The 17,252-nt window shown below is 39.4% G+C and overlaps 2 protein-coding genes across 2 annotated transcripts; both read right to left on the minus strand.

The window, feature by feature from the left end:
- Window positions 1-3,253: 3,253 nt before the first annotated feature.
- On the minus strand, window positions 3,254-7,938 carry LOC137404921 (uncharacterized). Its single transcript, XM_068091148.1, has one exon. It carries the CDS (start codon window positions 7,936-7,938, stop codon window positions 4,036-4,038), a length of 3,903 nt encoding a protein of 1,300 aa, XP_067947249.1. The 3' UTR covers window positions 3,254-4,035.
- A 6,922-nt stretch (window positions 7,939-14,860) lies between these two features.
- Window positions 14,861-16,264, minus strand: LOC137404922 (uncharacterized). The gene has a single exon (XM_068091150.1). The coding sequence runs from the start codon at window positions 16,262-16,264 to the stop codon at window positions 14,861-14,863; it is 1,404 nt and encodes a 467-aa protein (XP_067947251.1).
- Window positions 16,265-17,252: the final 988 nt, after the last annotated feature.

Here is a 17,252-nt window from a genome sequence, read left to right on the forward strand (position 1 = left end):
CTGTACAAAGTTCATATCATAACTATTAATATAACTGAGTATAGATGTCTATGTATTGTAACCATTCAATATGTTTGAATAAGAGAACTAATTGGCTCTTATGGTTAAATTCATTCCATAATAACACTGATTATATTTACATATATTATACATTGTTTATTTACTATATATTTATTACGTTTATATATTACATTAATTCTATTGTTGTTTATTTGTAGACTAATCTTGTGTTACAAGTACATAAGTCTGCGCTGCTGACCAGATTGTAGCTTATGTCTTGAATTGTAGTTTTTGTCTTGGAATTACTCTTCACTATAGTAAGAGTTGTGTCTGTCTGTTTGTCCAAAATCACAGCCTGAGGCTAGAAAAAGAGTCGCTTTGTATGGGATTCAAACTCATGACACTCCACTTCGTAGACCAACATTCTAACACCTGTCCCGATCAATTCATTACCTGAAAGAAATAGTGACACTGGTGATGATATGTAACATTGTGTGATGGAAAACCAGTTAATGTTTTCAACTACACTTTTTACCTAAACTTTTATTCTCCTAACTCAAATATAACATTAGCTAGATAAAATGAAGACCTCAACGGAAGAAGGATCAATGTCACAATTGTTCAAACTCGAGATATAGCCATTTTAAAGTTTAAAAACTTGGACATCGATCAGTATTGCAGAGAGCTAGTTTATTTTAAGTAGGGATATCCCTAGACCTGGATCATCTTTGCTGAAAGTTTGTCACAGGGACTAAACTTTGTGGCCAGAACTATCTAAGGAAAGATAAACCTAGTATTTATAAAAAATGGGACATTGATCGTTCTTCCGTTGAGGTCTTCACATGCAACCAGAGAACTGGCACCCAGCAACGAAAGTTCAACAGTTGAACACATGATAACTAGACTAGACTGTATCACTATGTTGATTATAGGAGCTACAGAGTATCATCTATGGTATATCATTATGAGCCATTTCTATGCAATTTTCAACTGCAGCTAAAGTGTTAGTACTTGTGTAATTAAACACTTTGTCATCATCACAAATATCTTATCTACTACATAAAGTTTCTATAAAGCATATGCTGATAAACACTGCATGCTTACACATGCATGTTTAGCAGTACATGCATGCGTAAGTAAATACTGTGTAAATACTGCACATGGGTAAATACTGCATATTCATTATACAAATTCATTATACATGTACATTCAGAGACTATGCACTCAGGCGGGTAAAGGTTAAAGGGCAAATAACTCCTATTCATAGCCAATCAGGCTGCTTAGATGCATTGTCGACAGAAAATGTACACGGAAGAAACCATATCACCAGTCATCATTCTACAAACCACTCCTCATCTTCCTCAGGATAGTCTGAAACCTGTTCAGACTTGCCATATGTCTCACTCTCTGTTTCTTCTACTGGAGGAGTGTTATTAGGCATAACTTCTAACTGGAACATAAAATGGGGAGATTATTTTCAGCAAACTCTAGCAAAGAAATGAACTTTTCCCCTCACAATTAGTTATATTAAACATTAAATTTAAACTAGGCCTGGCTGTACCTAGTGTAATACCTTGTAATCTAATGAAGATATTTACAAACTATATTAATATAACCTGGAACACGTAATTGTATTTACAATTATTCATGTCAGTTAAGATAAAGGAAGAGAGAAGCTTGTTCAACAACCTTTAATTACTGTTAAGTGTTACTCTATACAGGGTTCTCTATAGAAGTAATAGACACACGAAGAGAATAAGGTGTGCTGCCCTCTCTCAAATAATTCTTTATTTAACTTTTATTCTAGACATTCTAAAAGTTTTTAGTTACAAATCAACTGACCCGTATATCAAAGACTAGACTGTATATAGTACACTAAGTTGAATATAACAGCTACAAAGTACCATCTACATGTATATACAGTGGAACCTCAGTTCTCGAACACAATCCGTTTCATAAGGTTGTTCGAAAACCGATTCATTTGAGATCCAAAACAATTAATCCTATTAGAATTAATGTATCTAAATTTTAATCTGTTCCAAGCCGAGAAAACAACTTCGGTAAAATATTTTTTTAACAATTTACACCACAAACTGTATTTCATACTACATACTATAAATAAAAATGAATAGATATAGATTGTGTTTACTTTTAATACAAGATTTTCTATCTATGATGATGAAAAAAAGTAAAAATTCCTTATGTTTTGCTCTTAAAACATCAGAAAAATTCTAGGTTAAGATAAAATACCAAAAATTTCAGAAATTGATAATAAAACATCAAAAAAGCAAATGAACAGTTACATCAAAAATTGTGTAAAAAATAAAATATAAAAAGAAACTGCACATTCACTTCATATCATTGAAGGAGATTCTTCCTCCAAAATAATTTAGGGTAACTCGACTGAAGGAGTCATCTCCTAAGCAAATCTCTGCAGTAGAACGACGTCGTCCCAAACGGTTACTTCTTTTTTGCAAAAATTTTATGAAGCGTAACTTGCTTTTTCCTGCATTAACGGATGTGTCCGTGCTGTTTCCAGAGCTGTTCTAAAAGTTTAATTCTAATGCGCATGCTCCAGTTTGGTCGAGAACCAAATTTATGTTCGAGATCTGAGACAAACAAATCTCAATTTTTTTGGTTGAAACTGAATTGGTCGAGAACCGAAGCGTTCGAAAACTGACGTTCTACTGTACTTAAATTATGATATACATATAACCAGTATATGTGACGTGTTTAACTTGCCAGCTGTCTCTGTGTACTAAACAAATAAATCTGTAAGTAGACCTATTATATTCAGAGTCTATCAAGTACACCTTATCCCAAGCAGTGATTCCAGAGTAATGAGTTGGTTTTCTAACTGTTTCAAGTATTAGTTGTCGACTTCTAGATCCTTTTTGCTCTAATTCCTGCTGATTACAATGCAGAGTATAACCTGAGTCATTGGGTAGCGTTCATGCTGTAGTTACTTCCACAGATAAAGTTTTTATTTAACCCCCCAACTACCAAAGACACTGGGGCAATTATTAATGTCGTTGTAACAACAGTCAATAAAAAAGACATTGATTTTACATTTTTTTCCAGTAATAGAAAATAGAGAGCCTTCTATCAAGGCGAGCACTGAGCTAGGAAGCTTCCAAGTGTGACTTGATTTTAAAATCGGTGAAGCCAACAAAGATATATTAAAAGAATAAAAGAGTTTGTGTATCATCATCACAATGATGTGTGTACTGCGTATCGCGTCTTGTGAGAAGGAATTCAACTGATGAGTTGTGATGCTAGTGTTTTATTTCTATCACCACAGTTTCACCGTGAAAACTATGGATAAAATAAACATAGTAAATATTCAAATAACATTGTCTTTGATTATATAATTCAGATAAAACAATGCATGTTACATGATAAAATACAAGAATTATTTTGTTTCATATTTAAACATAGCAGCCATCAATTCAATGAATCCAATTATAAGAAATGTTTCAAAAATATGCATTAAGATAGAAAATACCTTGTTGGCTCCAGACAGGATACACAGTAAAGGCAAAGAGATGAAGTTCGTATAATTTTCCAAGTATCTTCTTCAAAATAATATGTGTTGAAGTAAAAGGTTTACAATGCTCATCGCAGAATTTGCTTGTTTTCTGGATGAGCCGCAGAGTAAGAATGAATGAGGGTGCTCTTTTGTGGATCCAAAAGGAAAATATCAGAAAAACATCGTGAATCATAATTGTTTCATAAAGGCAACGAAATTGCTATATAAAGGAAAAAGGTCACATGTTGCTGACAGATTGTGACTATCCGGATGTGATATGCAATTAATTGTTGATTTACACACAAGGTAACTGGTGATATCATGAATTAGCTGAATGCTGTGTTTCAACATGTGTTTACGTTGTTTGGATTTGATGCGTAATTGCTATTTATAGGGCTATTCCTACTTCTAAATATGCTGACAATGATACTATGAATTTAAGATATGATATCATGATACTAAGAATCTTACACTCCCACCTAAAATAAGCAGAGCGCAATTTTACTTTACTTGCTAGACGTTCTTATCAGTACAACAACCCTGCTCACTGGCCTCTCAATGCATCGCGCTGCCCGGGCAGGATACTGCCGCGACCCAACCCTGAGCCGAAGTGACCTGACCTCACCATCATGTGACCTTACACACTCTTCAACTTTTCCCAGTGACCAGCAATTACGAAAGCTTTCATCTTGTAATACATGAACTATGTCTCCCACCAATATTTCTGGTGTTTTTCTGACCCACTTTTGTCTTTGTTGTAAGCTCTGCAGGTACTCACCTTTCCAGCGCCTCCAAAACATATTTGCTAATGATTGCACAACACGCCACCTTTTTCGAGAGTATGTATCTGCGTCAGTGAAATTTTCAGGAGATGGAAGAGTAATCTCTGATTTCATGGTCAGCAGCATATTAGGAGAAAGAGGCATTTCGTTCTCTGTTACACTTCCCAGAGGCCGACTATTGATTGTAGCCATGACCTCATAGAATAAGGTACGCAACTGAGATGAGCTCATTCTCCCTCCATACTTGCTTCCCAATCCTTTCAGAATGCTACGAGCTGATCGAATCTGGCGTTCCCAGACTCCGCCCATATTGCTTGCATGAGGAGGGTTGAAAATGAACTTTGTGTTGAGATTCTCTGACCTTTGCGGATTTTTGAATAGTTCGTTAAATGCTCCGACGAAATTGGTTCCTTGATCACACCTGATAGTGCTGATGTGACCTCGGATTGCGATTACATTTCTCAAGGCATTGATAAAACAGTCGGTTGTCATGTCTTCGAGGGTTTCAATGTGCACAGCCCGACACGAAAGACATGTTACCATGAGACCATACATCTTTCTTTCCTTTCTCCCATCTTTGACAATGAAAGGCCCAAAACAGTCAATACCACAGTGAGTGAATGGAGCAGATTCATTCACTCTTTCCTCTGGCAGAGTTGCCATTATTGGATGGCAGGGCCGGCCGCGGATCTTTTTGCAGGTGATGCAATCTCGGATTGCTTGAAATACTTTGGATTTTGCGTTTACAATCCAGTATCCATGATTTCTGATATTGGCTAGGGTGGGTTCACGACCTTGATGTCCAGAAAGATTGTGGAAATGGCGAATAAGGAGAGTGGTGATGTGAGCAGATTTTGGAAGGATGATGGGGTGCTTTTCTTCATAAGAGAGCATGGTGCTGTTTTCCAGCCTCCCACCAATGCGAAGGATACCATTGTTGTCAAGAAATGGATATAGTCTGAGTAGAGCACTAGATCTTTTTAAAGGTTGGAATGATTGAAGCATATGTACTTCATCAGGGAAGTGTTCTTGTTGCACAAGTTTCAGAATTGCCAGCTCGGCTTGCTTCAAGTCGCGATCAGGCTGTTTATTTAATAATTTTTGAAGTGTGGCGACTGCCTTAATGGCATTGTCCCATTGAGAAAATCTTTCAAGGTTTTTATCAAGAGAGAACTTGTTTTGCAGTGTTGCAAAGGATGTGGAGTTCTTTTTAACTTCCACATCGTTTGGATTTAGAGTTACTTGAGGTTGGGAAGGGAAGACCATAGGTTCTGTCCACAAGAAAGTTGGTCCAGTTAACCAAGATGATTGCAAAAGTGTATCAGGTGTTGCTCCTCTGGAGACCAAATCAGCTGGATTTTCCTCCGTAGGCACCCAAAACCATGAGTTTGTGTCAGAAAGAGAACGAATGGTTTGAACACGATTTGAGACGTAAGTATGGTAGCGCTCTTTGGTATTTGTGATATAGCCAAGGGTAACAGTGGAATCAGAAAAGAAGAATTTCTGTAGATCAGGGATGTCAATTTCTTCTTGGATTTTGTTAGCAAGTCTGACAGCTCCAGCAGCAGCCTGGAGTTCAAGACGTGGAACAGTAACAGATTTGAGAGGTGCTACTTTAGCTTTACTAGCTAGCAGCGAAACATGAACATGATTGGCCTTGTCTTTCAGACGAAGGTAAGCGCACAGACCGTAGCCAGATGTGCTTGCATCAGCGAAGGTGTGAAGCTCAGCTGTCTGAACTACTTGCAGGTAGTTTGGTTTCAAGCACCTTGGAATTTGAATTTGGTCAATGTGACCCATTTGGGCCTTCCATTGTTTCCATTTTTGAAGTATAGAACCTTCAAGTGGAGTGTCCCAAGCTGAGTTGGATTTACAGATTTCTTGCAAGATCAACTTGCCATTTAAAATAGCGGGTGAGACAAACCCAGTAGGATCAAAGAGAGAGGCAACAGTTGAGAGCACTCCCCTTCTAGTATTTGGTTTCTCTAGGGTTAGGTCAAATTTGAATGTGAATGCATCAATTTCAGTGTCCCATGTGACACCTAATGACCTCTCTTTAGGAAGGTTATCAGTGTGAATGTTGAGATTTTGCAGTGAGCTGCTGTGTTCAGTCTTGGGTATTGCTTCCATGACTTCACGGCAGTTGGATACAATTTTATGTATCCGCAGATTTCCAGAAGCACAAAGCTTTTGTGTGTCCTGAATCAGTTTGATTGCTTCTTTGGGAGAGTCAACACTGGCCAACGCATCATCGACATAAAAGTTCCGATGGATTAGTGTTGGAGCATGAGAGCCAGGATTTTCTTTCTCATACTGATTAGCGAGATACCTCAGTCCATAGGTAGCACAAGCAGGTGATGAACGTGCACCAAACAGATGCACTTGCATTTTGAATGTTGCTGGTTTGGTATTTTCATCGTACCATATAAATTTGAGGAATCTCCGGTGTTCTGGCAAAACACGGAATTGATGGAACATTCTTTCGATGTCCCCCATGACAGCAACAGGTCCTTTTCGGAACCTTAACAAAATCCCTTGCAAGCAATTCATGTGCTCTGGCCCCTGTAGAAGGAAATCATTCAAGCTGACTCCTCCCACCTTGGCAGCACAATCAAATACAACACGAATCTTGTCTGGTTTTTTGGGGTGGTACACTCCAAAGTGCGGAATGTACCAGTCATTTGCACCATCATTCTCATCATGTACCTTTGTGGCTTCGTGTTTTTTGATTATGTCATTCATGAATTCTATGTACTGTTGCTTATATATCTGGTCCCTGGCAAATTTGATTTCTAGCATTTTAAACCTATGCATGGCAGCGTGCTTTGTGTTTTGTTGTAAAGGAGATGTTTTAAATGGCAGAGGCATGACAACTCTCTTGTCTTTGTCTTGGTAAATTTTAGTTTGCATAATTTCCATGAATTGTCTATCATCTACAGACATACCTAAACTACTGTCATCAGAATCAGCAAAGTCACGGTCAAAAATATCTATGAGCTTCTGTATGTCTTTACGTGTACTCGCACTACATTGGAACGCTACTACAGAACGGTTTACTGGCTGGTCTACAATTGTTGCAAATGTTCTATGATCTGAATTTGTCTCGCCCATAACAAGCCATCCTATGTTGGTTTTCATAGCAAACGGTTCATTGTCATGGTTTCCTTTCAGAATTTCAGTGGGTTTGAATGCTTTGCCGAAGTCACGACCTATCAACAAGCCTACAGGAATATTCATTTTGCCGCTAGGTAAGCTGTTTGCTACTTTTACCAGATGCGGCCACTGAATGAGATTGGTTGGTGTTGGAATTTCAGATTTCTTTACTGGAATATTTGCATGGGAATATACAGTTGGCAATGCATGCCAAGTTTCATCGTTGAAGCCTCTAACTAAAAGGTTTTTAACTTCACAGCTTTTAATGTCAACATTTTGAGATGTGAGGGTTGTCATAGAGAGATTTGTGACCTTGTGATTTGGTTGAAGTTTGTTCATGACATTATCAGATATATAGGTGGTATCTGAAGCAGAATCTACAAGTGCATACACTAGCATTTCATCATTTTCACTTTCGGAAGTACTTATCCACACAGGTACTATCCAAGCCAAGCCATCTGAGTTTGCATGCATGGTTGTTTTCATGTTGATGGCCTGTAATTTCTGATCACTAGATAGTCAACTAGATTGTTTAGTTTCAGAAGAAATCACAGGAGTTGTTTCTTTTGTGTTGTCAACAGGTTTTGGTGGTTTGACCTCATGTTTCTGTTGAGGCGGAATTGGAGTCTTTTGTTCCCCATCGCTTACCTTAGGGGTTGTCTTCATGGTGTGAAGAGCAGTTGGGTGAGAATTTTTGCAGATTCTGCAAGTTTTGGGTTTGCTACAGTCCTTGCTGGTGTGCTTTGATGGTTCAAAGCAGGAGTAGCACAGGCGTTTTGACCTCACGAAATCATGCAGCTCCTTGAAGAGGAGCTTCCCTAGCTTGAAGCAAGTGTCTGTATTGTGATTGGTCATGTCACAGTACAGGCATTTCTTCTCATTGACTCTGGTCTTTTGTTCATAGTTGGTGACCATGGTGGTTGTTTTTTTGCTAGCAAGTTTGTTTTGATTGATATGAGTGGCTTGAAACAGACTACAGCATGCGATCTCTGCCTCCTTCTCAATGAAGCGACAGAACACTGAGAATGGTGGGAAAACCATGTGTTTGTTTTGGTAGGTATTGACATGCCGAGCCCATTTGAGTACCATCCACTCCGGAAGCTTTTGAAGCAATCTTTTGTTTTCTCTAGAGTCGTTCAATATCTGCAGTTCTGAGATTTCATCCATGGCTGCTAGACATTGCTGCAGAAAATCAGAAAATAATCTCAAGGCATCTCCCTCCTTGTTTCCAACCCTAGGCCAAGAATCAATTTTACTGCGGAATGCCTCGGAGATTGTGAATGGGTTCCCAAATCGCTTTGTCAAGGCGGCCATGGCTTTTTCATAGGCCTGCGGGCTTTGCAAAAGAAAGAAACCACTGATTGCTGCTTCTGCTTTTCCTCCAACATATCTTTTGAGATAGTGAAGTTTTTCAATGGATGAAAGATTTTGTTTCCCAATGAGACTGTCAAATGAGAGTTTCCAATCCGAGTAATGCAGTGGATCACCAAAGAACTTCGTGGGTTCAGGAGGGGGCAATCTTGACATTGAATATGCCGATGTAATGGCCTGCTCTATGCCAGTAGTGAGTCTATTCATTGCACTGGCAGAGATTTCAGACATTTCTGATGCTGGTGTGTGAATTGTTTTGCTTGGCACACTTCTATCACTTAGATTCCATGACTGCACTGTTATGCTGGGATTTAGTTCGTTTGCGGCGGGTAGATCATCATCGTCGGAGTCAATTACATCAAGTGGGGTTTTATCAGCATGATTTGAAACATGCGGGAGCGCATGGTTGGATGTAACAGGCTGGTTTTGGGCAGCCGGCATCGGATTAGGTGTGGGAGCTGACTGAAAGGTTCCAATTGGTGCAGGTTTAGCTTGTTGTTCTGCATGTTGTGGTTGTGAGGCGTTGTCTGGTGGCAGCAACTTACTTCTCGCATCATTTTCAGTGTGAGGAGGTTTGTTGCTAACCACTGACAACACACTACCAACGCTAAGGAATCCATATTCCTCCTGCTCCTCTTCTATTGCTGCCTTTTGAAATATTTCCGATTTTCTTTTCACTGCATTTAGTTCACCCCGCAATTTGATTTCATTCAGCTTGTGTTGCTGGGCAGCAAGCTCCTTTTCGGCTTGCTGCGCTTCTATCAAGGCAGCTAGCTTGGCTTCTTTTTCAGCGGCTTCAGCGGCTGCTTCCATTGCCATCATTCTGATGGAGGATGAGCGGTGGCTTGAACCTCGTGATCGCATGCTTGATTTTGAACGGATAGACCCGCTATCAGTTCTGGTTTGCACTTGCTCTATTGTGCTTAGCAGTAGTTGTATGTCATGCACTATCCTATCAACTGCCTTGACTGTTGATGGCTCTACAGTTTCTATAGTCAGTTTTACTTTGTTGTGGGTGTCCGTGATCTCTTTCATGCTCGCTTCTAAATTTATTTTCATTTGATTCAGCCTTTCTGTACTAGTACCAGATTTTAGTTCTTGCATGACAGCTTTGTTTATTTCAGTCTGCTGTAGCACAATTTGATTGATTTCGTCATACAACTGTTGTTTATTTGCCATGTTTTTAATGCGCTCTGAGCTGCGGGCTCATCAGTTTTGGGCAATTCATCTGTTGTGGTTTCATCAGTTACTGACACTGTGGAATCATTAGCCTTTGATTGTTTAGGTCTAGCATCCATATTACCAGAAATATCAGGGTGAAGTTGGGAGTTTTCATTAAAATTCGAAGCTAGATTTTGCAATGGCTGGTCACCTGGTGAGGTATCAGCAGTGGGCAATCCACCCTCCAGTGAGGCCATCGCAACACAATAAAGGTGTAAACACGGCTGCTATCCTAATAATAATGCCGCAGCAAGCAACCTAAGCTATTCCTATCCTATAGCAATTAGCGCAAGATGGGAGCTTCGTACGCTATGACGATTATGACAATGAGTATTCAACTAATTGTCTGATATCACCAGCTTTACAATAACAAAATTTGTTAATATGGTTGATTGCTACAGCAAGAAAGTTATTATGATGCAAAGAAAGCTTCACTAATTAAATTAAAGTCTACTGATATTAAATTTACAGTTGACTGACAAGAAGAGTTTACTGACATAAACAGTTTCAAATTGTCCAGAAGTGCAGGGTTACCAATTTCAGGATTACCGTCCCTATACGGAGTTACTGTTGTGGAGTTACTGCCAGGTTTCTGTAGAATTGCTGTCTCAGTCTTAGTAATCACTCATACCTTGTTGTTGAGAATGTGTTCTTACGTTCTCGTTGAGGTTGCAGTTTGTATTGCTGCTCCAGATCTTTACCGACAGGTTTCACTGGAGGTCCAAGCTTTCACTGAGCATCAAGTTTTCACTGTACTGCGTATCGCGTCTTGTGAGAAGGAATTCAACTGATGAGTTGTGATGCTAGTGTTTTATTTCTATCACCACAGTTTCACCGTGAAAACTATGGATAAAATAAGCATAGTAAATATTCAAATAACATTGTCTTTGATTATATAATTCAGATAAAACAATGCATGTTACATGATAAAATACAAGAATTATTTTGTTTCATATTTAAACATAGCAGCCATCAATTCAATGAATCCAATTATAAGAAATGTTTCAAAAATATGCATTAAGATAGAAAATACCTTGTTGGCTCCAGACAGGATACACAGTAAAGGCAAAGAGATGAAGTTCGTATAATTTTCCAAGTATCTTCTTCAAAATAATGTGTTGAAGTAAAAGGTTTACAATGCTCATCGCAGAATTTGCTTGTTTTCTGGATGAGCCGCAGAGTAAGAATGAATGAGGGTGCTCTTTTGTGGATCCAAAAGGAAAATATCAGAAAAACATCGTGAATCATAATTGTTTCATAAAGGCAACGAAATTGCTATATAAAGGAAAAAGGTCACATGTTGCTGACAGATTGTGACTATCCGGATGTGATATGCAATTAATTGTTGATTTACACACAAGGTAACTGGTGATATCATGAATTAGCTGAATGCTGTGTTTCAACATGTGTTTACGTTGTTTGGATTTGATGCGTAATTGCTATTTATAGGGCTATTCCTACTTCTAAATATGCTGACAATGATACTATGAATTTAAGATATGATATCATGATACTAAGAATCTTACAATGTGTGAAAATAATCTACTGCTCTTCACACAGTACTCAGCTATTGTCTAAACAATAAGAGAAGAGAGATTCCGTGCAGCTGAGCTTGAAATTTTTTTATTTGTTTGGTTGTAACATTTTCCGTGTTGCATTAGAATTCTAATACATTTGAAAATGTTGAGTGACACAGGCGAACGTGTGCTTCTTCCAACATTAAAGGTGCCAGAGTAATTTAAATATATTTCTATTGTTTATAGGTAGTTGGCAGAGATCATCGAAGGGTATTTAATAAAACATTAGTGAATGGTAGTGAAAGGATTGATACCATCGTACAGTACTTTGTCATGGTTACCAGCAGCTGTCAACATTTCTACAGCCTACTTGTCAACATCACTGTAAACATACTTCCATATATCAATCAGTGATGCATGACTGTTTCCTTTTCACACAATCAATCACCAAGCTCTCTACCATCTGAGCATGAAGTACTCACCTAAAGCCGTTTGCATACCAATACACTCAGCTGATACTTGCATAAGATTAACTTATGTCAATTCGCTGTCGTTGTATCACAGTGAAGAATTATTTATTATTTATTCTATAGGGTGTACCTAGCAAGTGTAATATTTAGCTATAAAAAGTCTATTATGGTAAATATACTACCAAGATAATAAGAATGTACAAAGAAAAGCAAAGGAATGGGGAGATAACTTAGAAGGTAATAATTATAAAACATCAATATTAACTATATTTTAAGGCCCAACCAGACTTTATTCTGTGAACGCGTATAGAGATCAAGTCATCTGATATAGCATACAGAGTAGTATAGCAAGATATCTACACTGTCAATGTATTGAAGAAGTAGGAGGAGGGTAACATTCTTCCAACTTATATGAAAGATATTCAAGAAAACAAATAGTTTGTATGCAGATGCTAAAAGCATGGAGCTATGCAATTGTCATAAACCTGTCTATTGCATAGAGAGAATTTAGTATATTCTCTCTATGCAATAAAGATCACATGTTATCCTAAAATTGTGTATGATAGTCTTCTGGTAGAGTTATTTAATCTTCATTGGGGATGACTCCCATAGTTCTCAGACCTGTCATCCTTCTAGAAACCATTCCTCGCCTTCCTCGGGGTAGTCTGAAACTTGTTCAGGCTTGCCATAATTAACATTCCCTGTTTCTTCTACTGGAGTAGGATTACTAGGCATAACCCCTAACTGGAACATAACATGGGGAGATTATTTTTAGTACACTATTCCAGAGAAATGAAGCACTTTTTCTCTCATAGTTGGTTATATTAAACAGTGCACTAAGTGTAAACTTGACTGTACCAAGTGTAATATTTTGTAATGTAATAAACATATTGAAAAACAAAATTAAAATAACCTCTAACATCTAATTATACATGTATTTACAATTATTCATGTCAATTAAGAGAAAGGAAGAAAGGAGCTTGTTCAACAACATCTAAAGACTGTTTAGTATTATTCTATTCAGAGTTCTCCATAGAAGTAAGATACACACGGAAAGGATATGACATGTTGTCTTCACAAATAACTTTTTATTGACCTCTTATTCTAAAGACGGTAAAAGTATTTGCTTACAAACCAGCAGAGCTGTATATCAGAGTAAAGACTATATATAGTGCACTATGTTGATTATAACAGCTACAGAGTACCATCTATGTACTTAAGTTATGATATACCTATAACCAGTGTATGTGATGTGTTTAACTTACCAGCTGTCTCTGTGTACCACACAAGTAATTCTGTAAATAGACCTTATATATTCAGAGTATATAATGTGTATCTTATCCCAAGCAGTGCTTATATAAGAATGAGTTGATATAGTATTCCAAAAAGAGGTGTTTTTCAAGCAGGTTATGGCTCTTGCAGTATATTTACATTTTGCTTAAGATTTATTTTAAACAAACAAAAATTTGCATATGTACGTGTTTGACTTGCGGATGTTCCCCAGCTACTAGAAAATGTAGCTTGTTTGTCAGTGTATTAAACTCAGCTCTTTATTTACTATCAAGATTCAATAACATTACCGTACAGTACTCAAGCGAATTTACAACTGACTGCCCAGTTATTCATCAGCACTAACAATATGGATAGGATATGTGGTTACAGCAGGAAGGCATAAAACTTAGAACGGACATAAGACATAAAGCAGCATCTGTGGTTACATAACGAAGGCTATTCCTAACCAATATGCACTTGCAATCTCAGGACATCTCCCACTAAATATTCACATCACATCACCCCTTGATTTAAAAATCACACAACACCTGCACCGAAAGATTGCACATAAATATCAAAATGTATATGACTCTCCAAAACGTTCTGGTGGCCTTCTTTCACGTACAGGCCTACCTGGGTCAACACTACATGATTCATCGTCATTACTACCACCACTATCAGTTACACTACTGCTAGCATTGCCAAATTCTAGTTCCACAAAATTCACCTTGTCACTTGTGCTGTCACTCGATAGCGTAGGGCCATTACAGTCGCTGTTACCTCGGCGGTACGCTAAACGGAGATCAGCCACATGCCTGTTAATGCCGTTAACTTCAACCACGGTATCTGAGACTATGCCTGTCACTTTGCCTCCAAGCCATTCTGTGGTACATTTTGCTCCCACTGGCTTGACGTAGACAATGTCACCCACTCTGTACGAATTCGACAGGTTGTCGGAGTCGTCTGCTTCTACTTGAACATCAGGATTCCTAACATTGTACGAATACACTTCCTGTGATGGCACAGTACCATCCGCGTTTGGCGTATTGTTATACCAGAAGACCATTTCCTGTATACTATTCCCAGAACGTGCTGCCATTCGCTTGATCGTTCGGTGGTTTCGTTCCACAATCCCATTACCAGTTGGTCTGTAAGCACAGCTAAACACTTGGCGCACATTCCATCTCTTTAGCATTGTACTAAGCTGTGTGCTCTTAAAACAGGGTCCATTGTCAGACAAAAGCTCTACAGGCGGCCCGCGTTCACTAAATACACGCTGCAAGTGAGTACCAACCGAGCTGGCAGTCTCATCCCGTAACTTTATCCAAATTGCGAATTTGCTCGGGCCACAATCTATGATTGACAGATACGGTATATTGTTCATGTGAGTAATATCTACTGCTAGTCTGTGCCAGACCTTGTCTACAGCAAGTGTCCCTTTGTCCCAGCTGGCAGGAGCTGGATCTACTCGTCTGCACACCAAGCATTCTTTAACCACATTCTCCACAATTCCTCTTTCTACGTCCGGCCCGAACCTCTGCTTTGCTAGGTATGCATTTCATGCATACTCTTCACTGCTGCTTTTACGTCGATTGGTTGACCAGCTGCTGCAATAGTTGGCTGGTTCCTCTTTAGCCACTTCCGATCTACTCTTGTCAATGCATCAGCCTTGTTACATGCTGATTTCACCAGAGACACACTCAACTCAATGTTGTATGTGGTCATAAGTTCTCCAATCACCCCTAGCCGCCTCTTAACTATCATCTCACACATGCCATTCACTTTTGGCCTGTGACTGTCTGTGATGACAGACTTAACCCAATTGTACACCGTAACTGAATCTGTGATAATAGTTGTTTCTATCATTCCCCATTTAATTGCCAGATTCAGTCCCTTTATTACAGCTTCCAGCTCAGCTACATTGATATGCATGCTGTCATCGACTTTCCTGAGCCATGCAGCATCTTCTACAATATGCCCCTCAACCTCTATGCTAGCACCGACTGCTATGCTACTAGCATCACACCATACCTTGCAGCGCTTAGTGTCACTTACTGACCATTCACCTTGCACAGGATCATTTGCTAGTACTCGATTCACCATTTCATGCAACATTGTTACCGTGCTACCTGGTATAGCATTGTCCCAACTTCCAACTTCCGCTAATCTTTTTACATAACTGCAGGCCACCCTTAGCCATCCTGCTACCGGGTAGTGTCCTAACAACTTGCCACATATAGAGAACAGCTCTCGTTTGCTGACATTGTTGCCTACTTCCGGAATGCTAGTGTCACGCGCCCATTGATGGTTACCGAACTCATCTCTAGTCACCCTCAGACCCAAAACGCGAGCCTCAGTTAGTGCCACTGGCTCCTTGGTGACCAACCCAAACCTATATAAATGTTCACGGACTACATCAACTGAAACCACTGACTCATTTACCCAAATATTGTCAATGTAGTGATCGGTGCCGGCATCCACCCCTCTATCGAGTGACAACACTTTTGACAAGATCTTAGTCATGATCTTAGGTGCTACATTAAGGCCAAAACCCATACGTGTCATAACATATGTTTTTCCACAATACCTTACAGCCTGAAAGCGTTGCAAAGAAACATCAACATGCAATTGCAAGTAAGCTTTCTGCAAGTCAAGTACACATGCATTACCGCCTAACTTACGCCACTCACGTAACTTTTCTTGGCACACTGCTGTATCTAACCCTGGGTGGTTGCGTATGTAGTCATTCAGTTCTTTACTATAGTCCATTACCGGTCTTACTTTCGTCGGTTTATTTGGTTGGTGAGAAGCCAACAATGGTATTAGTCCAGTCACTTGTCCATGGATTGTTTTGTCATATGGCTGAAGCCAACCATTTCCTATCCATTGCTGAACCTGCTTGTCGTACTCTTCACGCATATTGTCAGCAACCGCATACTCTGCACACATGTTCTTTAGCATTGGTTCACCGTCTTTCCATTTTCACTTTACAGTCCACTGCCACCCATCAAAACGTGCACTAAGGTCTTGATCATCAATGTCAATTGTCTGCTGTTTCGAATCAGTTGTATCTGGTAGCTTGTTGCTGGAACTCAATAATCCAACAGCTTTAGGTGTCAGCGCATTAAATACAACATCACAAGTGTTACTCACTGTTACACCACCAAGTTTGCTTATAACGTCCATTCCCAGGATCACTTTACAGCCACCAAATAGTTCTTGTGCTACCATACACTGCACACTCATGCTCTGGTGACTTCCTATTTTTACAGCTATCGTAGCCTCACCTTTACATGTAGTTGTTTGCCCATTAGCATTAACACTTGCCGCACTGGGCCTCGAGGAACCAACTTCAGCTCTCTAGCTAGTCTCTCCTGCACTACTGATTGCTCACAGCCAGTGTCTACTAATGCTTTTACATTGACTCCTTGAACTTGTATGGATATAAATGGTAGCACCGCGCTGTTTACTTGGGGTGAGCATCCGGTGCATACGCTCCCCCATTTTCGTTTCCCTGTTGTGGTTGTGCGCAAAATCTCCTTATATGTCCAAGCTCATTGCAGTTATAACACCTCAATTCACGTTTATTGCTCTGACCTCTGCTCTTTGTAAGACAGTTACGAGCTAAGTGTGGTCCTGAGCAATGGTAACATCTCAACCGTTGCTCTGTTGAACGCTGCACTGCTGCACACATAGCTGCGTGACCATTGCTTGTCGTTAACATCATTCTAGCCCTAGCCGCTAAAGTTCCAAGCTCAAGACTTTCTACAGCGGCCACTGATTTTAACTGCGTTGCCACTTCACTTGGCAAGCCTGCCATAAATGCGCATTTAAGCAGTGGCTCGGGATCAGTTTGACCTATTAATGCTACCGACCGCTGCAAATCTGCTAAAAACACGTCAACTGTCTCTCCTTCCATCAAAATTCTCGCACGTAA

The sequence above is a fragment of the Watersipora subatra genome, chromosome 9, assembly GCF_963576615.1.
Source record: "Watersipora subatra chromosome 9, tzWatSuba1.1, whole genome shotgun sequence".
NCBI lineage: Eukaryota > Metazoa > Bryozoa > Gymnolaemata > Cheilostomatida > Watersiporidae > Watersipora > Watersipora subatra.

Bases quoted from the DNA above. Each gene is read 5' to 3' on its own strand.
- LOC137404921 (XM_068091148.1), bottom strand. From the start codon at position 7,938: ATGCATGCAAACTCAGATGGCTTGGCTTGGATAGTACCTGTGTGGATA.
- LOC137404922 (XM_068091150.1), bottom strand. From the start codon at position 16,264: ATGTGTGCAGAGTATGCGGTTGCTGACAATATGCGTGAAGAGTACGAC.